Genomic DNA, 26,911 nt, shown 5'->3' on the forward strand with positions numbered 1-26,911 from the left:
CGTGATGTCTCCTAAACTCGCGAAGGTTTGTTTGGTACATTTAGGAAGAACTACTTGATACGCTGGAATATATGAAGTATTAGTCATGCACTCATTCACTCCACTAAGCGTAGTAGGCGTTGCCCAGCTTGGTCAAGAAGTTGCCGTCTTTCATGGGCACGTTGGCATCACCAAAGTCTGTGTTTTCCAGCGCCGTACGCGCAGCATCCGTCAGCTGGTCCCACATGATCAAGTCCTGTGACTCGCCAGAGTCCGATGTGCTGTCCAGCGCGTGGTTGACCACCACCCAACTCGACGAGTAGTCCACCTTGGCGCTGTAGCCATCGATCGTGTTGGACTCGGGCGGGTAGTAAATGTTGTAGCCGCTGTGCGCAGACGGCGACACGGCAATGATCGACGGGCTGTCGAGCGTGATATCGTCGACCCACACGACCACGTGCTCCCAGTCGTGGCGGTGACCCAGCCCCGTGACGGGGGAGTCCTTGGGGAAGTACCACGAGTACATGAGGGCATACACACCCTCGTACGTGGTGATGCGACCGTAAATCTGACTGCCGTATCCGGAGCCCTTGCACCCAGCACTAGAGGAGCCCGTGGGTTTGAGTCCGCCGCTGGTGTTGCCAGCTTCGTCCACTGCAGGGTACGGGTGGCAACCGTTGGAGATGTGAATCTGCGGCTTGAACTTGATGCCCGCCGTTTGTTCCGTCGTCGTGGGCGTGGGCTGAGTGAAAGGCACCACCTGATCGTGCGAGATCACATCCGCTTGGGCGAAAGCGAGCGACACTGCAGCGGCGACGAAGAAATCGCGTAGGTTCATCGTGGTCGGTCGAAACGTGTGTGTGTGGGAGACTTGAGCTGTTGAGGGCGAAATGCAAAGTGACTGGCAGTCGGACGCGCGCTGGTGGGGGATAGCGGCGGAGTTTTAATTGGAACGTTACGCTCGACTAGCGAGAGATGCTACAGATGAATCTGAGCCTGTCACCACATCTTGGTGTTCGTCTGGTCTGGTCGGTTAGTGCATGTTAGTGATGATGTTACTAATGAGTTCCCCACAACTTTACTTCAATAGAGTTTGAAACCAGGAGGTTTTGTATGGGGAAAGTAATAGAGTATTTGAACCCGAATGTGTAAGTTGTACTAGGTAAAGTACAAGTGCTTTGCTGTTGGATTGCGAGATCCCTCTGCTCCCAAACGCTCCTCGTGCTGCCACCGCCGAGGATAACGAATCCGAGGACTCTTCGGATTCAACATTGGGCGAGATCAGCTAATCCGTGGCATTGTTGAAGAGCGGTCACCGAGAGTTGCAGCCACAGCTCATCAAGCTGGACTCGAAAGTCACCCGCTTGGCCTTCTTGATCTTGCTTCCTCGGATGTTAGTGCCTGGCTGTGAGCGTTGGACAATTGGTTGTCGTGGCGAGAGCAGCAGTAGCAGAATGGCATAGAGTAGATTGCATGGTAAACCGCAACAAATACAAAATCAATTGATTTCTCCGCGACGGTCTTCATCGCAGGGGACACCAATGGAACTCGGTCAGTTGAAAAGGGGTTTGAGTGGAGAGCCATGACGCTCCCGGGGTAGGCGGCACAAACCTGAATGAGTCACACCCACTCGGTTGTGCCGAGAGGCTCTCGTGGTCACCAGTTGACGTTTGCGCCAACAAATTCATGACTCATTGGTTTGATAAGCGTGAGATTCACGTATGCCAATACTGCAAGTATCCCCTTGCAATATCCAGGAGTGTTCTGGCTCGGCGCTCGGCTAGCCCCAGCCACCTCCTCTATTGCGCACTAGGGAGGAAATTTCAAACTGACATGTATTTGAGCTCCGTTAGAATTTGCCTGCACTGCGTGCCCTCCTTCTAACGCTAGCCATGGTGCGCCGCTACTACAAACTTCCCCAGTGCCGCACTGGCAGACTGCCAGTGGCAGTGCGACGCCTCGGTGGGTACAAATTAGAAATGATATTCCAGCCCGGCTGAGATCTCACAACCCAGAACCCAGAGTCACCTTCAGCCTTCTGCCACTCGCTGTCTGCTGGCTGCCGCCCATTGGCGGACGGAGGCGGGTCGACACCGTTGCTGCATGGCTGCAGATCATTACCCTCTCTTCTTGGAGGCTCCTTTGCCTTTCTTCGTGGGTGTGCGCGGACGTTCGTCGACAAGTGACGACCACATAGCATGAGCTGCTGAGTCATCAGGCTGCGAGTTGACGAACTGTTCCACCAGTCGGGGAACGTCTTCGAACATGATTGCCGCTGGTTCCCACGATGCTTCGAGCGGATCAAGCCCGACCCACTCGACTTCGATCTCCCACACGTGAGACTCAGCACCGAGACGGCATTTGAGGAATTTGGCAACAAGATGACCACCGTCCGCATGCATAGCATGAGCTATCAAATCCTCCGTGACGTCGCGACGACTGTCTGCATACAGCTGTAAACGTGATGCATGGTGCGTGGAGACTTGGAACGGCGGGCTCAAATCCTGCACCTCGAAAATGTAGTCTGTGAGAGCGCGGACGATGCGCCGCGGACCTCGCCAGTGCACGGCCAACTTGTTCACGCGGCCAATCACCTGAGCCACAAGAACGAAATCTCCAATTTCAAAGTTTGCCATGTGCACGCCCGATTGTGCAGCTCGTCGTGCCCTTGCCTGCTCTCGCTTCGTCTCTGCAACACTGGTCACTGCTCGATGCATGTTGTCTAGCGCGACACGAATGTCCGCTAGATGCTGGCGTTGCTTCTCGTACACGGCCTCCACGTCAAAGAGGACTTGTGTCTGCGGGTGCAGGATGGCATGAATGGGAGGCGAAGCGGGTAGCGCAGTAAACGCTGTAACTGGAGCCACTCCACCAAGCCGGTCGGCTGGCATTTGGTTGAGGGCAGACTGCACCAATGGGAGAATGGTAGGCCATTCGGCCGCATGCAGTTTCAGCTCACTCAGCATCGCCCGCATGCACCGTAGTAGCAGTCTGTTCACCACCTCCACTGTCCCGTTAGATATGCTGTTGTAAAATGATGCGATCCACCATAGAACTTCCGCACCTGCTCGAGAATGGTGTTCTTGAAATGAGTCCCACGATCCGATACCCACTGCGTAACAGGTCCAAAGCGCTTGAACCAATCCAGTAATGCCGAGCATGCTGCCTCAGCCGTGGCACTTTCGCAGGTAACTAATTCACAGTACCCACTCATGTCGTCCTTCAGCACCAGCACGTATGGTTCACCAGTCGAACTTGCCGGAAGTGACAGAAAATCAAAGTGCAGAACCTCATTGGGAGCGGAAGCGTGGAGAGCTTGGCCAAAAGGTCGAGGAACAACGCGCTCACCCACGACCATGCAGTGGAGACAACCACGCACAAACGCCTTCACATCGGCTTTTAGAGTAGGCCAGTCGAACTTTTCAGCCAGCATCTGCTGGGTCACTCCCTCGCCACGATGCCCACTAAGGCCGGCATGTGCCAGCACACACAGTCGTTGTTGGAGATCGACACACTGTTCGGGGATCCAAATACGGCCCGACTCCGTCACGAATAAACCCATCTCGTCGTTCCAGCGACACAGAGGTAGGGCATCGGAAAGATCTCGAGCTGCAAGCTGCTGACGTTGTTCAGTCACGATGTCGAGCTCACTAGGCCAAGCGAAATCCGGCTCTGTCAGCGGCGAAACTCGGTTCACCACCAGCAAAGTACTCATTCGAGCGGAGGCTACCTTTGTCGGTGCGCTTGCACCCCATCGAGACAAAAGATCAGCCCACACATTTTCATCCCCGCGTACATGCTCGATAACGTAGCGAAAGGCAGTGAGAGTCATTGCCCATCTTTGCAAACGGTCGACTTGATGGCGGCCGAGAGAACTGTTGACCGCGAGCGGGTCGAACACATACTGCAAATTTCGATGGTCGGTAAAAATACGGAAACCTCGCGGACGAAGCAGCAAATACATCAAGCGTTTGCATGCCGCAACAATCGCGTAGGCTTCTTTGTCGATCGTAGACCAGCGTGCAATAGCCCCAGTGAATGATCCGCTTAAGAAAGCGAGAGGCTGGTGACGCTGCTTCTCGATGGGCAGGCCGGCATCCTCCGGTGGAATCTGCGACACCACTGCTCCGAAATGAGTTTGGCTCGCATCAGCAAATAGGCATACCTCCCAGTCGTCCTTCGGATGGGCTAATGTGACCATTTTGAGCAGAGCGTCCTTGACATTGGCCAGTGCCGTATCATGCTCCGGACCCCAGCCGACCGAGTCAAGCAGCACCCGATGTAACCGCGTTTTCTTCCGACTTTGAGCAACAGTAGCCGCCGCTTCCAGGACTTCGTACAGCTTTGCTGTGAGAGCGTTGTACTCGGGGATATTGCCACGCATCCAATTTACAGCACAAAGGAACTGCTGTAGTTCCCCTGCTGTGTGTGGCGCCGGCAAGTTTACCAACCCATCAATCCGAGATGGGCAGTGACGAACACCTTGTGCTGAAATCATTCGTCCACACCAGGTAGCCTCACGGGTGAAGAAACAACACTTTAGAGGGTGCAACTTCAAACCGTACTCTGCGCACAACTCCAGTACATTCTTGAGCACGACCAGCAGCGCGGATGGCGAGCGAGCATATCCGAGAATGTCGTCGAGCCAGGCGAGGATCTGACCGCCACGAAGAGGTCCAAAAATCTCCTCGACGACGCCTTGGCAGTATGCTACCGCATCCGTACTGCCCATCAACACTCTGGTCGGGGTAAACATCCCGCGGTGTGTCATGATAGTGTAGAGTTCCTGTGAGTCTTCATCCAGTGGAAGTTGCCAATATCCTCGCCACCAGTCAATCGTGAAATACGCTTCAGAGTCCTCGACTTGAGCCAAGTCTGCCTCGATGTCTGGCATAGGCCACGGCATCGGCTCGGTGAGAGCGTTGACGGCCCGTGTGTCGACAGTCATCCTGTATTCCCCGGGTTTCCGTTTCGCCACAATCCGAGGTGCTGACGCCCAGCGACTGCGGTGATTTTTCTTCACTAAACCGTGACGGACGAGTTCTTCGATGTGTTCCTCCAAATACCGTTTGTGATCAGGCGGATAGCGCCGCGCTTTAGCCTTCACAGGCCGAGCTCCTTCCTTCAGATGAACGCGAAGGGGGGGAACGCGCACTGGCGGGTCATCACCAAATGAGAGTCGGAACACGTCGATGTGGCGAAACAGGAGCTCCTGCAAATCGTCCCCTTCTTTGCTTGTTAGTCCATTCGCACGCGCCTCTTGTATTTTAAGTTCCAGAGCTTCTTGTACGGCCCGCGTGGTCTCTGCGACGAGCCTTGGAGATGCAACAAGTTCATCCAAATCATCACCGTCCACGTCCAATTCATCAAGGAGCCGAGTTCGCATCGCCTGTACGCGGACTAACGGCGAGTTGTTCTTGTCGGAGTCCTCCTCTGCTGGTTCCGTGAGACAGTACTCGGGCTGGCGTGTTCGTGCTGCAGCGAGCAGATCGTCTGTAGAGTAACCTAGGCGGTTCATCACTGGACGGCCCACGGTTAGAGCCAACGATCGATCTTCTTCGTGCACCAAACAATCCAGGTTGCGTAGAAGTAGTGGACCTGCTGAGGTCGCAAACTCCACTTCACCAAAACGTACTTTCCGGGCAACTGGGATCAAATGCCCACCCACAGGTTCCAATGCCGTGTTAGCCGAAAACGTCAGGATAGGAACACCAGCCGACTCCAAAGCGCGCACAATCCCTCCACTGACCACGGAGTCATCCGCACCACTATCTAGCAGCGATGTCTGCAGAGTAAAGCCGTCAATAGTCGTTTGAGCCGTACCGTCGTCATCCCTTAAGCCTATCGAGTGACGCAGGGGGTGATTGGACGTAGTTGCTTGCGCACAACCTGTCTCGGCACTGTCCTCATTCACAACTTGCACACGCTTGAAGTGAGTGCTAGTCGCGCTATTGGTCGACGGATTTCGCGCCGCCAGGAGTTTATCCACTTCATCGGGGGTTACATCTGGGCACTGCCGCACCAAATGCGTTTGCGATCCGCACTTGAGACAGGTACGACGAGGCGGGTTTCCACTGCGCGGCTTTGGGGGTGGCTTTCCCTCTGTCGGACCTGCTCGACCTCTGCTACTGTTTCCCGATGACGGCCCAGGCTTCGCTCCATGGCTGTGGTTGTCCTCCTGCTGTGGTCGGCGAGGCTGTTGACCAAACTTGCTCTGCGGGCGAGCCTGGGGCTTTACTTGGGCTGGCTGCCAGACCAAATATGCCTTAAGTTGCTCCAATACCCACGCGTAACACTTGACAATATCTGTCTTCAGAGCTTTGTGCTGGGCGTATTGCAGACGCTTCTGGATTGCCTCGCGGAACTCCGCCGGCTCCAGCGCTGCGACAAAATACTTCACCACCTTCTTCTGTTCCCGCTCCAGCATCACCTGCTCCACGGTATGTTCGTCGAGGATATGGTGCATGTCAGCCCGCAGCTGACCCATTCGTGATGCGGCATCAGGAAAGGTTGTCTTCATCTTGAGTTGTTTCATCGCCAGGTCCACTGCCGTATAGTCTTCCAGTTCCGGTTCCCGGGCTTGCAGGAAATAGGAAATCCACTCCCCCTCCGACACTTCGTTGGGGTTCTTCTGGAACTCGTACATGCAGATCATCTGGCATGTTCTTTCCTCAATGCATCCACTGACCGGCATGATAAATGGACGCGCGAAACCCGTGTCGAACGCACTGAGCGCATGATAGTAGGTCTCGTATGCACGCATGAAGCTCCGTCGGTCCTTCATCGTGCTGCCCGCGTACCGCGGCGCCGCAGGAAGCGTTGGGGCGTTCGTGATTCGCCCAGACTCAGCCTTCTCCTTCTCTGCCGAACTGGCCCTTGCAGCTGGCGTGTCCCGTCCCGGTGATGCTGTGGCCATTGTCACGTCGCCATCATCGGAAGAGCTCCCCCAGGCTGCAGACCCAGCCGTCAGCGTAGCAAAGGGACCGGACCAAAGTAGACGCCGCTGCCCGCCCAAGCCTCGGGCTGCGCGGTTCGACGTCGGCGTAGCGGCGTGCATCTCCTGCGGCTCAGGAGACGCCGGAAGCGGGGGAACGTCGATGGATAGGTCAGCAGCTTCTTCGCTCTCCATCGTCTTGAGTCAAAAATCCGCGAAAAATTAATTTTGTTCTGGCTCGGCGCTCGGCTAGCCCCAGCCACCTCCTCTATTGCGCACTAGGGAGGAAATTTCAAACTGACATGTATTTGAGCTCCGTTAGAATTTGCCTGCACTGCGTGCCCTCCTTCTAACGCTAGCCATGGTGCGCCGCTACTACAAACTTCCCCAGTGCCGCACTGGCAGACTGCCAGTGGCAGTGCGACGCCTCGGTGGGTACAAATTAGAAATGATATTCCAGCCCGGCTGAGATCTCACAACCCAGAACCCAGAGTCACCTTCAGCCTTCTGCCACTCGCTGTCTGCTGGCTGCCGCCCATTGGCGGACGGAGGCGGGTCGACACCGTTGCTGCATGGCTGCAGATCAAGGAGCTATACAATAAGACATTTCAACTGGTATTTCAAAATGTCAATACTTGCATTTTTGGACATCACTGCTAGCCAACAGTGTTGGTCGCACCTACGATTACCAGTTTGGCTGTCTCCGAGCGCACACGGACCAACCCATTTCCACATTTATGCAGTACAGAGTACGGAGAAGAAAAGTGCGAATTCCGGACAGTCTTCGGGTCACGAGTTGGGAGGCGTCGGTGGCCGCGCGACGAGAGTACTTAGACTACTGGGAAGATTGGAGGACGTATCTCGAGTGCTCTCTTATTTCTCTGACTTCCCGTGGTAATTAAGAATCAGCTTCAGATTAAGAATCGACTGTACCGGTATACGATTCGTGCTGTTGGTTTGGCACCACGAAATGCATAATCCAGCAGATACTTAATAAAGTGATCGTCAAACTCTGAAGATGCCATGCCGCGGTGATTGAGTGATTCGGCTCAAGCACTTTGCAGATTTGCATACACTCTACCCTCACAGATTATGCATCTAGTGTGATTATGTTAATGAAGTGCCAGTGCTTACGCGCGCGTCTTGTTGACGAGCAGTGCGCTGCACTCCGCTGTTTCGGCGGTGCCGAACGGGGAATGACTCCTCCGTCGGCGTTGCTGTCTCACTTTAAAATTCCCCCTCGAGCCGTTCGTTCTCAAGTTGAGAATCTCAACTACAGCAGCAAGCAAATATGCGTTATTGCTACGTCATGATGCTGGTTTTGATCGTCGCCCTCGCGATTAATGCTGCCCAGACAAGTCCGGCTACGATCGCCAATGCTCGGGTGCCGACTCGCTGGGTCGCCGCCGGCTTGAATGGAGCTCGCGGAAGAGTTTTGACAAGCGACAGCACTGCAGAGACGACTGGTGAAGAGAGGGCGGGCATTTCGGCCTCTGCTGTGGAGAAAGCAAAAACTTTATTCACACCCGTTAAAGCCCCCACGAAAACGCTCCAGCGCTGGCTCAACAACGGAATCTCTGTCGATGATATCTTCACACACTTGTCTCTCGCCAAGGCCGGGGATAAACTGCTTGATGATACGCAGTTCATGACCTGGCTCCAATACGTAGAACTGTTCAATTTCAAGAACCCGGCACAAACAAAATCGACGATTCCGACGCTGACAGCTCATTACGGTGACAAAGGTCTGTTTCAGATGCTCGAAGCGGCAAAGAGGGTTTCGAGTACGGAGTCATTGGCCACCAAATTGCAAGCTGAGCAGATTCGGACCTGGCTGAGCAACAAAAAGTCACCAGGCGATGTATTCAAGGTGCTAGGCCTTGATGAAGCGGGACATTCTGTTCTTAGCAGCCCATTCTTTAGGGATTGGCTCAGCTACTTGGCTGTATTCAACAAGGAGAATCCCAGAGAGACAATGAGTTTGGTCTCTCTGTTGGCGAAATACTACGGCCACGATGGCGTGACAAAGATCATCGACGAAGCAATAAAAAATCCAAGTACCGCGAAAATTGCCAAACTATTGCAAGCTAAACAACTCGACTACTGGTTGCAGCTTGACACTTCTCCGGGCACCGCTTTCATCCTGCTATTGCTCAAGGGAGGGTCTCCTACTGGAAGAAACACGGACAGTACCTTCTACACGTTAAAGCTGAACAAGGTACCAGACAACCTTCTTACCAGCTACTCTTTCAGGACCTGGGTCAAGTATCTCGAAGATTTCAACAAAAAGTATCCGGACAAGAAAACGAATGTGGTCGAGACGCTCCTGTACTACTACAGCGAACAAGCACTGTCCCGCATGCTTGCCACGGCGAAGAAAACGCCAGCCACAGAGAAATTGGCCACGAATTTGCAGCTTACGCTACTCAACACGTGGGCCCGTGATATGAAATCACCGAACGACGTGTCCAAGTTGCTGAATGTGGAGCTATCCAATCCATTGATGCAAACATATATCAGAAAGTTCAACTGGGCGCTTGGTGACGCGGGGGACAAGTTGTTTGACAATCCGCAAACGTGGCTCAAGTACGTCAGCTACTTCAGAGCAAAGAATCCTGGCAAAGAGATATCAACCCTATCAATATTGACGACTCGCTACGGTGATGCTGCTGTGGCGAAGATTATAGCAGCAGCGGGGCGGAGCTCAGAAACGGAAACAATTGCAAAAGCGTTGGAGACAGCTCAACTGCAGGGGTGGCTAAGCAAAAAAATGTCGCCTGATGACATCTTTAAGTTGCTGAAGCTTGATCGGGCTCCAGAAAACCTTTTTGCCAGCTCACTATTCGCAACGTGGAGAGCGTATTTTCAGCTCTACCGCGGGAAAAAGTACTTGGTGACATCGCGTATACTCGAGGCATTGACGAGGAGCTACGGCGATGAAGCGCTTTCGAGTATTATTGTTGCGGCGAAAGGAGCGGCGGAAACGAAGGCATTCGCCGGAAGATTGCAGGCTGTCCAACTACGCACATGGTTGAGTGCTAGAGCGCATCCGAAAATGGTATACCAGTGGCTGAAAATAAAGGGGACGTCAGCAGATAACGCGGAGAGGTTGCTGTACAAGCAGTACGTTACGGACTACAATCGAGTTACAGCGAAGCACGCTTGATGCGATAGGTCTTGTCAACCATAGTTTTAGCTCTATCCAAGTCATACTAATCGTTTCAGCTTCACCGTCACATGCTGGCAATGTCTTGGCGAAAGTTTATTTCCGCATCCAAAACTGTTTGAATGTCACCCAATGGCAGCAATAAACATCGTTACTGCTACAAACACTGCTACAAACTCAAAGAGCTTCCAGTTGTGTCTTGAGTAGTATGAATTTGGCATCGGAGCTGAAAGCGACAGACTAGTGAGAACTGTTAGCGTTTTGGTAGAAATTGCAACTGAATTAATGAATTCGTCGCCCTAGATTCCAGAGCATACAGTCTGACCCGCACAATGTACGTGTACACGTATAAAATCGCATCATTCAACGCGTGACTCAATAAGAACCAACGTAACAATTAGAGTTGGCGAACCAGCCAGAGGAGATGCCAAAAGACGACTGCAGGCTGCAAGATCCAAGCCTCTTATTTATTGCTGTATTCAATGGCGATATGATTCACCCGAGTCTGCACACTAGTAAAGCGACGAAAATTTCGTCGTCATGACAACTTTACTGGGGAATAATGCGACGAGGGAAATCAAAAGGAGACCTGAGAAGCTCAAGGTACGTGAATTTGGCGTTGAATTGTGTGGTCAATAAGCGTAGGATAAGGCGCTTCTTTCCAAGAAACTACTATTCGTATTACTACTCACGCGAGACATCCGAGGCATGGACCTTGGTCCTAGCGGAACGTCCTCGACACCTACAGGTGACGAGAACGGTCCTGACATTCGTGCCATTGACATTTTTACAGTCTTCTTTTGGCACGACACCTTCACAGGAAATTCTACCTTCACACTGGAACACAGTCGGAACGTGCACGTGATAATAAGTCGGTATTTGCACTGGATAAAGTTGCACGCCATGGTCGGATTGATAGGCTCGAGACCCCACGGCGTCTCAGTCACCAAGCTCAGAGTCAGCGCTCGTTCAGCCTGACGTCTGGCTCGGACTCCTGGGAAATCTCGTCGACAGAGGACGGTCGATCCCCGCTTCTTGGTTCGGAATGGGACGTCCACTGCGAGATCCTCAACGAGCCGCACCGATATTCCAGCCACATCCTTGGACGACTGGTTTCGAATGCTAGTGAACACAGTCACTGTGTCTCCTGCGGGGATCTCGTCGTGGTCCAGTGAAGCCGACAGTGTGCATGTGCCACGAGATAAAACCCGAAACACGCGCACTTTCTCCAAGGTAGATCGCTCAATAGGTCTCATGGGACTGGCAGGTGGTGGCCGCCGCACAATAAATGAGCGAGAGTCTTCCATGAAGGGGTTCAGCGCGCCATCGAGACGTACCGTGGCGCGAACTTTATACGCGATGGAGGACTCGATGTTTCCCATTTCAACTAAATGGCGGTCTTCAATCTGAAATGAACTCGGCAGTGAATCAGGGAGACTGAACTTGAACGGGAACTCGTAGTCTCCCGGCTGGTAAATCGTTGTAGCCTCCAGTATTTTGATCTGTCGATGCAAAGTCGACGTAAGTGCCAGCACAGACGGCAACAAAGGCAGAAATTATGACCAGCCACAAACCTTCTCTGTGAGTACATCTTTGTTGTGTCTCCTTCGTGGCGCTGACCCGGGATTCCCCACTGATGCAGAATGTTCTTGCCAGGAAATGTGTTCTCGTCCTTCTAGATGAACCGCAAAGTCGGAGCTCTGCACACGATGATTTAGCCGCAAGAACACTTTTCCCTGCACGAGGTCTCCCGCCATGTATTTTCTTCGGTTCAGCTTCACGCGCACGTTTACAGTGTCCTCGGTCGCGGCATTCTCCATCGCTGTTCAAACTCGACGTGTCTTCAAATGATGAACTGGACATGTACTGCCGTATTAATAGCATCGATGGACAGTAGCTGAACCGCCAGCATTCATCTCCGTCGATGGAAACCGTACATACGCGTGAGTCCACTAAAACGGAGTGAATGACGATGGAGTCATATGGAGCACGCCGCCAGCATTTCTCGCTGGGCCATCTGTTACCTCCAGCTGCTGGGTTCTCCTCGAGACTGAACTTCTGAACGCGGCATTTTGCAGAATTTGAGCTGTCTTCGACGCCATTGACCCCAGTTCGTGAGGGCAATGCTTCGAGTAAGTTGGGTACTTGCGGGCGACACAAGTTTGTTTTTTTACCAACTGTTGTGCCGAAATCGACAGCATGGCATCTGAAAACAGGATCCAAGCACAGTTGGCTGATGTCGATGCCTTTTGCAGGAATAGGAGTCTTGGTTGGCTTGACGAAGTTGCGGTGACGTTTTGGTTTTCGCCGTAGCACCAGCACAACGCGACGGTAGCTTCAACCAAACGAAAGGTGAAATATTCGCCACCCGAACCAAGCCACAACTGCAAAGTTTGACCGTCGGGAGCAACACACGGTACTGTACACGCTTTGGAAGCTAGGCTCAAGAAAGTCGCCGTCGGTGAACAGAATCCGTGTAATACAGCTCCAATGTGCAGCCACGATGGCTACGTAATCTCTCAGATTCATGCAACCGAGGTCGTGGTTGCTCTCGACGCGTTTTGAACCCTCAGTTTCAATTCTCCGTACTCATTGTTATTACAGTAAAGCAGCACGCAGTCAATGGTTGCTTCAGCAGGGCGGCGTTGCTTCAAGCCCAACAAGAGCAAGAGAACCAACGTGGACTGACGGGAGTAGTTCGACCTCCAACTGGAGCTTTCGAGAATCCAGAGGTGGCATCCCTCTCCAGCGAGCTGATATTGTTGCATCTCACAGAACACCGAGGTGTGTTCACGATGTATAATTAAGAGCCAAGTCCAAGTTCATTCACTTGGTGAGCTGTGAGCTTACCAATTTCGTACATGCAGCTCCAAATTAGTATATAATACTAACACGCCCTATAAGATCGACTAGCACGATGGGGGCAATGAGAATCAGCGACGGTTTAATCCCTGGCCATCTGATGTAGATCCGCTAGGCTGCGAGATGGGATGTTGCTGCACATACAATAGTGATTGAAGTTCGGTGGGTCAAAACTTACAGACAAAACTCTGATAATGTATGAACCATATAGATTTGCGCGAACTCCAAAACAGTTGTCGGTCATCTTACACACGAATAAAAGTCTAGAAGGGCTTGATCGACACGCTATGTTTGCTAGGTGTGACCCTCGGAACTTCGTGGGTGGGGGGGATTAACTCGCTGCGCTCGCACCCCAAAGCAGTATGACGTTAGCTTGCCTCAGCGAAATGCCCTTGGGGTAGGGACGATTACGATCCAAAAATCCTCGTGCTTCGAAGTAGCTTGTATCAGCAAAAGCCAACTAACATTATCCTGGTTAAAATAAAGGCACACCTTCGCTGCGGTACAATGGTGCTGCACCAACACTCGCCACAACGCAACAAAGGAAACGTGATATCCTCAATGTCGTGAATATTTCAAGAAATGGCATGAGATAGGGGGCAGCCTCTGCTACATCGTTCCATCTCTACCGACTATTTCGAAGTACAACAAATCCTAGTGATCTGCTCAGTGAAAATTGTTTGTCGATTTGACTGTTCCTTTGTGCTCGGCGTGGCGGATTAAAACTCACTTTCGAATTGTCCAAGTCGACGGCACGCAATTAATTCCTCTCCCTACCTCCGACACCAAGATTGCGCGATGAACCTCAGTGTTTTCCTGTTCGTGGCTGTTGGAACCCTTGCCATAGTTCAAGCCCAAGAGCAGCAGCAGCAATGGCAACCCACCACTATCAGTCACGACCAAGTTAGACCATTTGCTCAGCCCGAGCCGGTCACGATCTCTGAAAGGGCCGCCATGAAGTTCAAGCCCCAGCTCAACGTGATCGATGGATGCCACCCGTACCCTGCTGTGAATGATGCAGGCGAGGTCGGGGGTGGTCTTAAGACTACTGGGTCGCCTACGGCCGGATGCAAGGGCTCTGGGTGGGGCTCGCAAATTTACGGGCGCTCGACGTGGCACCGAGATATCTGGGCCATCATGTACTCCTGGTACTTCCCCAAGGACTCCCCGTCGACTGGTCTGGGCCACCGCCACGACTGGGAGCACGTCATTGTGTGGATCGACAACCCTGACGTGCCGAATCCGATTATCCTGGCCGTGTCACCCTCGGCTCACAGTGGGTACTCAAAGTACGCGCCCCCAGGAGCTGATATTCTTGACGGCACGAGCGCGAAGATTCGCTACGAGAGCAGTTACCCGATGAACCACGCACTGGATGCGACAACGGATGCTGGGGAGTTCCAAGACTTGATCATGTGGGAACAAATGTCGGATTTGGCGCGCCAGGCTCTGAACACGATGAATTTTGGCGATGCAAATGTGCCGATGAACGACGGCAACTTTGTCGGAAAGCTGGACAAGGCCTGGCCGTTTTGATTGATCACTCCCACTGCATATACTACTTCAAAGTACAGTTAGGCTTCTGAATGTTTGAGCAAAGCGCAACGCTGAATAAAATGAGTTTCTTGGTCGTGAACTGGTTGTATCTCAAGAGAGGAAGTACAACATGAGAACAATACTGGGAAATTATAAGTAGCATTGTAATAGCTCCATGGCAAAAGGTAGCACAGATCGAGGCTCGATGACTTGTAGAGCGCTTGAAAGTTCCTCGTAAAGCTCAACATTGTGTGGGAAACCCAGAGGCTGTACAGCTTGGTCACACTTCTTCAATATAGAGAGATAGGCTGCAGCATCTGTTGTTACAACAGCGCGACTGAAGCTCGCAGTAACCTCGCGATAGATCAACCGGATGGAGAAGGTTTGGGGAGCAGACTTGCGTCTTCGATCTCGTTCAGAGGAGGTGGGTGTTGACCATTCCAGTACTCGCGCCGGTGTGGCTTGTGCCCTGTGCATGTCTCGAGACGCACAACAATTCGGCGGCACCTTCCGCTCTAACAGCCCAAACAGCAAATCCTGGTGCATGCATGATAATGAACTCTGAGTCTCAGAGTTCAAAATGCGACGTGAGCTTGCTGTTAGCTGTTAGCCAACCACTACATGCACTGTGCTCTTGAATCGATACCGCTACATTTAGTTGCGATCCAACTTTGTGGAGACGAACAACACCAGTCGCTTTCGTTGATCGCATTACATGTTGACAACGAGCTCAAACTGAACTGTAAAATAGCTGTGGTGTTGACACTGTCGCCTCGACGAGCTTCGGGAGGAAGTTGCCATATAAATCACGACATAGCTGCCGTGGCGGCATGGTCATACAGTTATGTGGGATAAAGAAGTTATTGCTCCGCGCGGCTGATGCTCATTCAGAATATTGTTTTGGAACAGAACTTTCACACATGAATACGACACTGACGCGAGTGTACTCCCTGCTTAAGTCGTTGCCCACGGGTACGCTTTGCCCAACTTCGGAAGGAAGTTGCCGTCGTTCATGGGGGTGTTGGCCTTACCAAAGTTCGTGGTGTTCAGTGCGTAGCGCGCTGCGTCAGTCATGTCGCCCCACATAATGAGATCCTGAGTTTCTCCAGCCGTGGAAGTCCCTTCCAAATGATGGTCAATGAACAACCAGCTTGAAGTGTACTCGACCTTGCAACTAGTGCCGTCTACCATGTCGGCATCCGGAGGGGCGTACGTGGAATAACCGCTGTGCGCGGACGGTGTCATGGCCAGGATCTTCGGGTTTGTGTTCTGAGGGTTGTCAATCCACACAACGACGTGCTCCCAATCGTGGCGGTGCCCAGTGAAGTCTTGCGGTTCGTCTTTCGGGAAGTACCAGGAATACATGATGGCCCAGACTCCGTTGTACCATGCCGACCGGCCGTAAACCTGCGAGCCATATCCAGATCCCCTGCAGCCTGCAGCGGAGGAACCCGTCGTCTTGAGCCCCCCACCCGTGTCGCCGTTGGCATTCACTACAGGGTAAGGGTGGCAGCCGTTGTTGATCCAGATTTGGGGTTTGAACAGGAGTGCGGCGGTGTTCGTGATAGACGTTGGCTGAGACTGAGGGAAAGGCACCACCTGATCGTGGCCAATGACGGCTCCTTGGACGCTTGCAAGCGAGGCGAGGACAACGGTCGTGAGTGCACGTAAATTCATCGTGGTGGGGGGTTCGGCGGTGATTCGAGAGTGTGCACTTTGTGGGGGTCGCTGTTATCATGTGCAATAAGGCTCCCTGGCACAAGCCATCATAACTAGGGACCGAGTGACTATGGGAGATCCAAAGTGAGTGGCGAGTGACATGACCTCAAAGCTGAGCAAACTGCCTTGCCTGCCGATGCAATCTTGCTCTTGGGATGGGAAAACAGCGCGTTTCGGAGCAGAACTAGGAAACTTTGGCACATGCATGTTCAGCATCGCCCATGAGTGAAGTGGAACGAAGTTCGCTGTGAACAGGACGAACAGGAACACAACGAGATTTGAAGCCTGGATGGACCGCCTCAGCTGAGCTCTATGCTCGTCTTGACGAGCTCGATGCAGTTGACCGTGTAAAGCTTGAACGCACGGACATCGCTGTTAGCGTCGGCTTATCACCATCTTACCCCGTCCAAAAAAAGTTGGTTGAAGTGCCATCAATTTGTGCCACGTGATTGGCGAAAATTGGACCAATCATGGGAAGCACCCTCAATTCCGCACCCACGCTCAGTATTCGTATCCTCGTCATGCCGCTGCAGCAGCTCGTGGTGGGGGTCGTGGGCGCGCGCGACCTGCTGGCCGGGGACCTGAACGGCTTCAGCGACCCCTTCGTGCAGCTCTCGGTGCTGGACGCCAAGGGGCAGCCGCTCGTGGCCGCGGGCTCCTTCAAGACGAGCGTGGCCAAGCGCACGCTCGCGCCCGAATGGGACGCGACCTTCACTCTCGGCTCGCGGGACTTTGATCTGCGCCTGGCCACGACGCTGCGCTTCCTGGTGGTGGACTTCGACGGGCTTAAGCGGGATCGTGCTGGGCGTCGTGGACGTGCCGCTGGACCTCGTCAAGTGTGAGGACGCGCCCCTGGACGACTGGTTCCGCATCGTCAAAGTGCCGGGCCAAATGACGTCGGACGCCAAGGGGGAGCTCCATCTGAGCTTCTCCAAGCCCCCGCCATCGGCTTCGCTCGTGGGGAGAGCCAAAGCCAAGTCTGTGGGCTTCCAGACGAACGAGGAACGCCCCAACTTGCTCTACGTGACCATTGACTCGGGCAAAGACCTGTTGCCCATGGACAGGAACAACAGTAGCGACCCACTGGTGAAACTCTCAGTGGTGGGCCAACGCCACCAGACGGAGACTGTGGCCAAGACGCTGAAACCCCACTGGGACGAGAAATTCGCCTTCCTGCTCCCGGACGCGCACACGACGCTCGAGCTGCTGGCGGAAGATGAAGATCGCACGATCAATGACTTTCTGGGACGCGCGCAGCTGGTGCTGGCCGATGTCGTGGTGCCGAACGAGGAGAAGACGGTGACGGTGACGCTGTTGGACAGGAAGTTGCAGCACGACAAGGACCGAGGCACGCTCAAGCTACGGCTTCGCTGGGTCTACGATGTGAACGCAGAAAGCATCACCAGGAGCTCCAAGAAGAAGAAGGACACGTCCATTTTGCAGTCGCTTAAGAAGTCCATGCGGGTGAGTGCGCCGGACGGACCGTACAACTCCGACGACGAGCTGAACGAGGAAGATGATGAAGTGCTGGACGTTGAGAGTGACGAAGAAGTCGACGCGGCCACTCTCCCGCCTCCGCCGCCGGGGACTTCACGACTCCACTTTCTCGTGGCTACTGTTCATCGTGTGGAGGACCTGCCACCGATGGATTCGCTCCTATTTGATAAGGGAGAGAACCGCAAGCACAATGGAGGAGGGATCGACGCCTACGTGGCTGCGGCGCTGTCATCTGAGCCCGAAGATTTTGTGCGTACACGCGTGCGCACCAAGCAGGGAAGGCGTGACCAGCTGAACGCGAACTTCCGCGAGAGTTTGATGTTGTTATTGCCGGACGAGAAAGACGAGAAAAAGAGCCATGACGTGATTTTCAATGTGATGGACTGGGACCCTGTGGGTGGCGATGAAGTTGTGGGGAAGTTTGAGTTCAAGAATGTTGAGGCTGTCGTGAAAGCTCATGGGAATGCACCGTTTTGGGTGAATCTTTACGGCGCCCCAGTGAAGGGCTGCAGCAACAACAGTCGCGCGGCTGTGCTGATGAATGAGAATGCTCACCTCGCATCGGCGTATCGCGGTCGTGTCTTGCTGACGTTGAGAATTCGTGCCAAGTCGGGCGACATGTACGATGCCAAGCACCAAAAGAGATTGGCCCCAAAGTTGTCACTGGAAAGCTACCCACCTAGTTGTGTGTACCGCATGCGTGCTCATTTCGTGCAAGCCATCGGTCTGCCGACTGCCGTTGCCAGTGGTAAGCCGAAATTGTCGCTTGTGATGTCCTGTGGCCTGCATAAGATAGCTTCTACGAGAAAGAAGGCTTTGAATGGAAGTCTCAAGTGGAATGAGACGGAGGAGAGTGACAAAATGCTGTTCCCCGTCGACGTAGCTCAAGTACCAGACGTGTTCTTGTACTTGTGCGAGAAGGACGACGAAAATCGCGTGGCCATCTGCTACAAGCGATTCCGCGCGAAGGATCTTCTTACGTCGCAGTTCCAGCGTGACACCGAGTGGATCCCGCTAGTCGCTGACCGTGCAGTGGGCAAGGCGAGAGCACGGGAGGAATTCACTGGCAAGGTGTTGGTACGCTTAGGCTTGGGTCCTATTGAGACAGCAACGGCTCAGAGCTGGGACCAGAAAAAGATGATCGAGCATGTGAACCACCGGATGCCGTATCAGGTCCGCATCCGCCTGCACGAGGCCCGCAACTTGGTGTCGTTGCACGATAGCACCAAAACCATTGTCGCAAGCGCAACCGTTCAATGTTGGGATGGAGTGCAGAATACAACGGAAAGCGCTGGGGAGCCTGCTACATGCCCTATTTGGGCGCAAACGTTCTGCATGGATGTGAATCTTCCCCATCTTCTCTACGCACCTCAAGTGCTGATCCATGTGAGGAACGAAAGCCCGCGCGAGTACATCGGCACAGCGTCTGTGAAACTATCAGGTGCCGCCGATGGCAATTGTGCTGCTGGAAGTGTGACTGTGTGCACATCACAGGAGCTCAAGCAGAACGAGCGCCCGCTGGAGCCGAAGCCCAAGTGGCTGCCTGTGGTATTCAACGGAGACGACGGAGAGACTTTTCATGGCCAAGTCCTCGCCTCAGTCGAGCTTGTCCGCAAAGCGTTTCCCGATGAGACCCTACCGGAGCCAGAGGTGCTTGAAAAGGCTCACATGGATGTGTAAAAGTGATAGCAAACGCCGCAGAGCAGAGAGTTGATACTGGGAAAATGGATGCTGCGTTTGCAAGCAGCAGGTTGGGATGTGGCCGATGAGTTTCCAGTGTTCGACGCCTTGCTAACCATTTGGGTCGTGTACTCTTTTTCGTCCAAGAATTTCAGTTTCAATGTCTAACTTCCAATGTGTGACTGCATCCTCAGCAGACCAGGTTTCACGAGCGCACGTCCTCCAGCAGTTTGGTGATGGCATCTGCCCACATTTGCGGGGAGATTTTGAGCCCTCTTCAGCCGCCGTAACCCCCATGCGTGACATCCTGCACCAAACAGCCCAATACTTGAGAACGTAGCGTTGGACAGACAGCGCTTACCCACACCGCCTGGATGATGAAAACGCCGGGATCGCAAAAAGGCAGAGGTAGCTAGAACAAGTGGCTCCACAGAGTCCCGGAGTCCAAGAGCGAAAGGCAACTAACTAGCTTTCGTAGTTACGTTGTGCACCGAGTTTGAATGTCAAAATCTCGGGAGACAGAACTTCCCGCCGCTGTGCTGCCGTCCTGCCTTCCTGAAACGATTATCGAGGTCACTCGAGCAGGTAAGTAGGCGCACAAAGGTGCAAGAGAGCGAGCGATATTGTTGTGCGTCGTGGGTTAGATCTGTGTCAACAGGCTTATTAAAAGGAGAGAGGTAGCACCCTTACAAACCACCGCACAGCTTTGAAGCCATCAAGGCTGCTCAGTCTTTCAACGAGATTATCGAATTTGTTGGATATGGGCCGCATGTAGAGCAATGCGAGGTTGATAGCGTACGATGTTTCCTGGCGCAACAAAGAGATTAAAAAAATCATTTAGGCTATAATCGCAGTTGATGAAAAGATAAACGCGCACTTCTGCGTACGAATACTATACATGTATAGGGACAGTGCAAAATTCAGGTCTCAAATCATACCTTCTCGGCCTTTTGGCTAAGATCAAGTGTAGTATCTGTTCTAATCAGTGTGAAAACTGGTTTCCGACGTTTTTCGTTGGTCTTTTTCACATTCATTTTTGGGACTCTTGGTGGGCGCTTGCTTGCAAGTGTCCTCCGAGACGGTTTCCGGGGGCTTTCACCTTTCCCCCGCGAGGCCAACTACATTTGACTCTTTTCTATATACCTTCCTCCTCGGCTGTCCTCCTCGGTCCGCGTTGCGTCCTCCATTGTCCCTTTACCCTTTTTGACCAATAGGATCGCAGCGATGCGGTTCTTTTGGCCAATCAGGGAGCGCGCTACGTCCACCGACAGCGAGTGCTCCACAGCCAGCCAATCCAGTCTCGCCAGCGACGCGTCTTTCTACAGCGCGGTCGGTGACGAGAGTGGGCTGGTCGGTGGCGCAGTGGACGGGTGGGCGGATCCACTAGGGGTGCGGTTACACACTGTGGATCCGCTCGCCCCCGTTTTGGCCCTTTCCGGGCCCGAAACGGACCCCGAAGAGCCTCCACGCGCGGTGCCGCTGCTCGGCACCGGCGACGCTTCAGCGGCTGCAACTTCGGGCACGGGTCCGGGACCCGCAGCGCCCATTGCACCGCGACCCCTCACGCGCCTCGAGGCCGCTGCCGGCCAAGAGACGCCCCGCCCCGCCTCCACGACCTCGCGTCGTTTCGACGGTCCGCCCGAGCCAGCGGACGGTGGATCCGCTGGCGGACCGTCCCCACTTGGCCCCACTATGGACCAAATGCTGGCCTCTCAGGCCGTACGGGCGACGCTTCCACAAACGGAGCCTTCTCAGCCCGTACGGCCGGCCGCCGAAGAAGCGCCGCCGAGCGCCGGCCGCCACGACGGCCCCAGACGTCCGCCGCCCCCCCACGCGCGCCCGTTGGCTGGCCAAGGTCCCTCGCCCGCCTCTCCGCCCGTCGCCGCGCCCCAGCTCCCCCCCTGTAATGTGGCACGACCCGGCAGGGCGAGCGGCATGCTGCCCGAGCCGGTCGTGCCAGGGGAAGCGCTTGCAGCCGCCACGGCTCGCGCTCTCGCGGCCGCGTACGGCCTCCGCGAGCTGGAGGACGACGACAGCGACGACGAGGACGCGCCGGACGACCGCGCCGCCGCCGCCAGCCGCCGCCACGACCCCCCACGCGATGATGGCCCACCCGGCAGGGCGGCATGCATGCTGCCCGCCGGTGGGTCACCCTGGACGCCCGCAGCAGCCGCTGCTGCCGCGGCGCCGGCCCCCCGCAACTCCGCCGCTTGTGCGCACGGGCCGCCGGCCCCCGAATCCCCCGCGAATGTGCTGCCCTCACCCGCAAGGGCGGGCGGCATGCTCGCCGACCAGGAATCACCCCCGCCGCCCCCAAGCGCTCCGCCGCCGAGCCCAGCTGCGGCTGCTGCCGCCCCACTGGTGACGGCAGTCGCAGCTGCCCCTGCCACCTCTCCTGTTGGCCGCGCCGCCGTGGAGCCCCGCGCGCGCGCCGAGCCGCCCCAAGAACAAGCACCCCCAGCTAGCGCGCGCGTGGAGCCCATGTCGGGCGACGTGGTCAGCAGCGACGGCAGCAGCAGGACGACGGACGCGAGCGGCGACGGCGACGACGGCGCAGGCAGCAGCGATGCAGCAGGCGATGTCGGCGTCGTCGCCATGGATGTTGACCAAGGTGCCCGCCGACAGCAGCCGCCATGGCAGCGCGTCGGCGGCAAGCGTCGACGTCTCAACGACGTCGACGACGAAGACACCCGCGAGCTGGCCGAGCTCCTGCTCGAGGAGGAGGACGAGGCTGGGGACCACGCTCCAGCGCCTAGGCTATCCGCGGCCAGCGCTCGCCCGGCCTCCGTCCTCTCCGTGTACGCGCACAATGCGCAGCGCTTCCAGTGCACGCTGTGCACGTACACGGCCGCCAGCTTCGCGTCGCTCAAGCGACACCGGGACTCCCGGCACCGCCGCACCGCCTTCCTCGACCGGTTCTCGGCGGGATGTGCGTGCGGCGTGCCCTTCGCGTCGAGGCTGGCTGCTGCGAACCACGCACACGCGTGCGACAGCCTCAACCGCATCTTCTCGGTAGCGGCTGCGCCGGCAGCAGGGGAATTGAGCCCCACTGCTGGTGCAGCCAACGCCACTGTCAAGGCGGCCACTGTCACGCCCGACTCCCCCCGCCAAGACCCCCCGAAGCTCGCAGCGACCCCCCCGCTAGCGAGCTCCGCTCTTGTCGTCGACCCGGACCACGCCGAGCAACAAGCCCGCGAGCGCTGGGGCCCGCCCCTACCCAGGACGCTGGTGGCAGGCCGTGTTGCAGCCCGCCTCAGCGAGGTTCCAGCTCCCCGCTGGGGACCCCCACTGCCACGCGGCGTGGTGGCATTCCGGATCGGCCACCGCGTGCTCCCGCCGGAGATGACGAGCGACGAGGAGACGAAGGACGACTCGAGTGTCCAGGACGGCGACCGCCAGGACTACCCGGTGGCCGCGATGGACGTGGACAGCGGCATGAGCGGCGAGTGGCTGCTGCGCTTCGACGGCGCCTGCCGCGCCAACCCTGGCCCAGGTGGCGCCGGCGCAGCGCTGTCCCAGCCCGACGGCTCCGTTGTATGGACTTGCTCCCACTACATGCCGAGCAGCAGCGAAACCAACAACACCGCCGAATACACGGCGCTGCTGCTCGGTACGCGAGCCGCCGCCGACCACGGAGCCACGACCCTGCGAGTGGAGGGCGACAGCACCTTGGTGATCCAGCAGGTGCGTGGCATCTTTGCCACGCGGAGCGTCACTCTCCGCCACCTCCGCGACCAAGTCAAGCTGGAACTCGCCCGGGTGGGGAGATTTTCGCTCCACCACATTGATCGCCAAGCCAATGCCCACGCCGACCGCCTCGCCAACCGAGCCCTCGACCTCCGGCGGACAGTGTCGGAGTGCGGCGTCCACCCCGACGGGAACGGCTGCACGCCCACGGCCATCGACGACCGACCCCTAGCGCCGACTCAGCAGCCACCTGACGCCCCGCCACCGCCGCCCGCCGCCGACATTGAGATGGAGGACCCGGACGACGAGGACCTCGCCGACATCGACGACGGCGAGGTCTACGCGGCCATGCGCGTTGGCCCGAATGCCACTCCGCAGCGACGACCCCGCCTCCGCCTCCGCAAGCTCTCCGATGACGACGAGGACACCGCACGCGCGATGGTTGAGCGGCTCGGAGCGTCGCTGGCGGGCAAGATCACCGACGCCAGTGACTGGGAGACGGCGGAGGGCTACATCACGGCCCTCCCGCACTTGCTGTACGACAAACTGCAGCTGTACACCCAGGCGCGCCGCCCCGAGCCCTGTGCCCAGCGCCAGCAGCAGCAGCAGCAACAGCACCCACGTCAGCAGCGCGACCATCAACAGCAGGGTCGCCACCAGGACCGGTCGCCGGAGCAGCGGCAGGAACAGCGGCCGGACGAACATGTAGGCGCCCAGACACGGCGACGGCGGCGACGACGCCGTGGACGCTCAGGCACCGCGAAGAAGCACCGCCGCCAGCGCCCACCCCGGGTGACCCGACACCACCGCGAACACCGCCTCGACGAGGCACTCGATGACCTCCATGCAGTGGAGCGCTCCACCCCCAGCGACCGCACCACCGTCCGCCGGGCACGACGCCGCGTTGGACGCGTCAATTCGGCCATCGAACAGCAGCGCCTCCGCCACCGCTTCGACACGGACGAGAAGGCATGTGTCACCGACATCCTGGCGAAGGCGTGCGCGACGCGAGAGGCAGCGAGGACCACGGCCTCCGGCGGTGATCCACCTGCAGGCCCGGCGACGCCAGCGGCAGGCAGCGCAGACGACGGCACCTGCCCCATCTTGGGAGAAGAACTCTGGCGGTTTTTCGACAGCGTCAACACGCCGCGCCAAGAATTCGCCCCGGACGCCCCGGTGGGTGCCGCCTTCCGCTCGGCGTTGGCACGCCTACCGGCCGCGACCAGTTGCAAGGAGCTGCTGACTGCGGCGCCGTCGGCCGGCGAAGTGGAAGACCAGCTACAACACGTCCGTGGCGCCTCCAGCCCTGGACTCGACGGCGTCGGGTACGACGTGTACCAGCACTTCGCGGCGCAGCTCCTGCCGGCACTGACCGCGGCATTCAAGGCATGCTGGACGGCGAAGAGAGTGCCTCAGAGCTGGAAGCTCGGGGTGGTGCGGCTGCTCCACAAGAAGGGCGCGCGCGAGGACCCGGCAAACTGGAGGCCGATCTGCCTCCAGCAAGCCATTTACAAGCTCTACACGGGACTCCTCGCGCGGCGGCTGGTGCGTTGGCTAGACGCCAACGACCGCCACGCTCCAGGCCAGAAGGGCTTCCGAGCGGTGAACGGCTGCGGGGAGCACAACTTCCTCGCAGCCACGCTCGTCGACCAAGCCCGCCGCAAGCGCCGCACCCTCTTCGAAGTCTGGTACGATTTTCGCAACGCGTTCGGCAGCGTGCCATTCGCGCTGCTGTGGGACGCGCTGGCGCGGCTCGGCGTGCCCGACGACTACGTTACCATGTGCAAGGGGCTCTACGAGAGCGCGGCGTTTGTCGTCGGGAACGCTATCGACGGCACGACGGACCCAATTGCGCTGCGGGTGGGCGTCTTCCAAGGGTGCCCACTGAGCCCCCAACTCTTCAACGCTGCCATTAGCCCGCTGCTCTTCGCGTTGCAGCGGCTGCCGGCCACGGGCGTGCAGCTGTCGGGCGATGACTGCCCCGGTGCCTCGGCTTATGCCGACGACCTCAAGATTTTCAGTGGCACCGAGGACGGCATCAAGCGACAGCACGCGCTCGTGGCCGACTTCTTGCGCTGGACCGGCATGGCGGCGAACCCCAACAAGTGCTGCACCATGTCGGTCCAGCGCGACGGACGCGGCGTGCTCAAGACTGACGACCTCCAGCTAGACCTGGCTGGCACGCCGATCCCCGCGCTGTCCATGAGCGCTTCGTACACCTACCTGGGGATCGGCGATGGATTCGATCACGTGCGCCGCCGCGTCGAGCTCGCTCCAGCACTCAAGCAGCTTAAGGACGACGCGACGACGCTGCTGCAGTCGGGCCTCGCCCCGTGGCAGGTGGTGAAGGCGGTGAAGACGTACCTCTACCCCCGGGTGGAGTACGCTCTCCGCCACCTTCGCCCCTTCCAACAGCAGCTTGAGGGCTTCGACCGGCACCTCGCGCGCGGCCTCCGCCACCTCCTGCGACTGCCGGGCAACGCCACGGCGGAGTGCTTCTACGCTCCGGTGTCGCGCGGCGGGCTGGGCCTGCTGCCACTGACGGAGCTGCACGCGGCGCTCCAAGTCGCGCACGGATGGCAGCTGCTGAATTCGAAGGACCCTGCCATCCGGCGCATCGCGCGCGTGCAGCTCCGGCAGATCGCCGACGCGCGCCACCGTATCGACAGCCGCGCATGGGAGGGGCGCGACGAAGAGCTGTGCGAGCTGCTGCTCAACTCGCAGCTCGGGACGTCGCCCGACGCGCCACCGAAGCGTCGGAACGGCGACATCGGTTCTCTTTGGGTCGACGTCCAGCGCCACCTCCGCACGCTCGGCCTCAAGTTCGCGACCGCGCCGGCCTGCGCGGACGCCGGCTCTGCGGCGACCACGTTGCAGCTCCGCGTGCCGCACCACGATAAGTGGCTAGACCACAAGACTGTGCTGCGGCACGTGAAGCTGCACTACAAGAACAAGCACTGGGCCAGGTGGGCGGCCATGCGCGACCAAGGCAAGACGGCACGCACGCATGGGGGCGCGGGGAGCGGCTTCCTCACCCGGCCACGAGGCATGTGGGAAGCCGACTACCGCTTCGCGGTGGCCGCCCGCCTGAACCAGCTCGACACGCACAGCGTGCTGAAGCGCCGGCGTCTCCGAGCCCACGACCACTGCAGGCAGCCGGGCTGCTCCAGGGCGGAGACGCTGGCGCACGTGCTCAACCACTGCGCCGGCACCATGGACGCGGTCCGCGGCCGCCACGACGACGCCCTCAAGCACATCGAGCGCGCGCTGCACGCGTCGTCGCCGGGCGGCCAGGACCGCGTCGAGCTCCGGGTGAACCAGACGGTGCCGTCGCTCGCCGGCCCCGCGCTACGGCCCGACCTCCAGCTGTACAACCACACCAAGAAGATGGTGGCGGTGGTCGACCTGGCCGTGGCGTTCGAGGAGCAGGCGAGCGACGACCCGGAGAGCTCGGCGCTGGCACGCATCGCCGCACACAAGCGCGCGAAGTATGCCGGCGTCAAGCGACACCTCGAGCGCCAAGGGTGGAAGGTCCACCTCTCGGCGCTCGTGTACGGCTCGCTCGGCGCGGTGCCGGCCGGCAACCACAAGGTGCTTACTGAGCACCTTGGGTTGCTCAAGCGTGATGCGAAGCGGCTGGACCGGCAGCTCTCGGTGGCGTGCATCCAGTCCAGCCGCCGCATCTGGAACCTGCACTGCAGCCAGCACCGCGCGCGCCAGCACCAAGCACCAGGGGGAAGTCGGGCGGCGGAGACCGGGGGGACTCCGCCGCGCACCGGCCGCCGCTAGACGGCACACAGGCCCACAGCGGCCGACAGGGCCACACCCAGGTAGGGAACCGCCTTCAAACC

At 57.2% G+C, this 26,911-nt stretch overlaps 4 protein-coding genes across 5 annotated transcripts; 3 read left to right on the forward strand and 1 right to left on the reverse strand.

The window, feature by feature from the left end:
* Positions 1 to 10,711: 10,711 nt before the first annotated feature.
* KRP23_3128 (Arrestin domain-containing protein 2) lies at positions 10,712 to 11,899 on the reverse strand (the record flags this gene model as incomplete). The annotated part of the gene is made up of 2 exons (XM_067887942.1): positions 10,712 to 11,581; positions 11,654 to 11,899. The coding sequence occupies 2 exons, from the start codon at positions 11,897 to 11,899 to the stop codon at positions 10,712 to 10,714; spliced, it is 1,116 nt and encodes a 371-aa protein (XP_067750488.1).
* A 4,767-nt stretch (positions 11,900 to 16,666) lies between these two features.
* On the forward strand, positions 16,667 to 17,038 carry KRP23_3129 (Synaptotagmin 2; the record flags this gene model as incomplete). The annotated part of the gene is made up of 1 exon (XM_067887943.1): positions 16,667 to 17,038. The coding sequence occupies one exon, from the start codon at positions 16,667 to 16,669 to the stop codon at positions 17,036 to 17,038; it is 372 nt and encodes a 123-aa protein (XP_067750489.1).
* Positions 17,039 to 17,087: 49 nt separating this feature from the next.
* Positions 17,088 to 19,373, forward strand: KRP23_3130 (Protein kinase C; the record flags this gene model as incomplete). Its single annotated transcript, XM_067887945.1, has 1 exon — positions 17,088 to 19,373. The coding sequence occupies one exon, from the start codon at positions 17,088 to 17,090 to the stop codon at positions 19,371 to 19,373; it is 2,286 nt and encodes a 761-aa protein (XP_067750490.1).
* A 1,224-nt stretch (positions 19,374 to 20,597) lies between these two features.
* KRP23_3131 lies at positions 20,598 to 26,849 on the forward strand (the record flags this gene model as incomplete). Of its 2 annotated transcripts, XM_067887946.1 has the most annotated exons (2): positions 20,598 to 22,535; positions 22,609 to 22,719. In XM_067887946.1, the coding sequence occupies 2 exons, from the start codon at positions 20,598 to 20,600 to the stop codon at positions 22,717 to 22,719; spliced, it is 2,049 nt and encodes a 682-aa protein (XP_067750491.1). The 2 variants fall into 2 exon arrangements, with proteins under 2 accessions (XP_067750491.1, XP_067750492.1); XM_067887947.1 differs by having other exon boundaries at positions 20,598 to 26,849.
* Between the last annotated feature and the right edge of the window lie 62 nt (positions 26,850 to 26,911).

The sequence above is a fragment of the Phytophthora ramorum genome (genome assembly GCF_020800215.1).
Source record: "Phytophthora ramorum isolate Pr-102 chromosome Unknown Phyram_PR-102_s0002, whole genome shotgun sequence".
Taxonomy (NCBI): Eukaryota; Oomycota; class Peronosporomycetes; order Peronosporales; family Peronosporaceae; genus Phytophthora; species Phytophthora ramorum.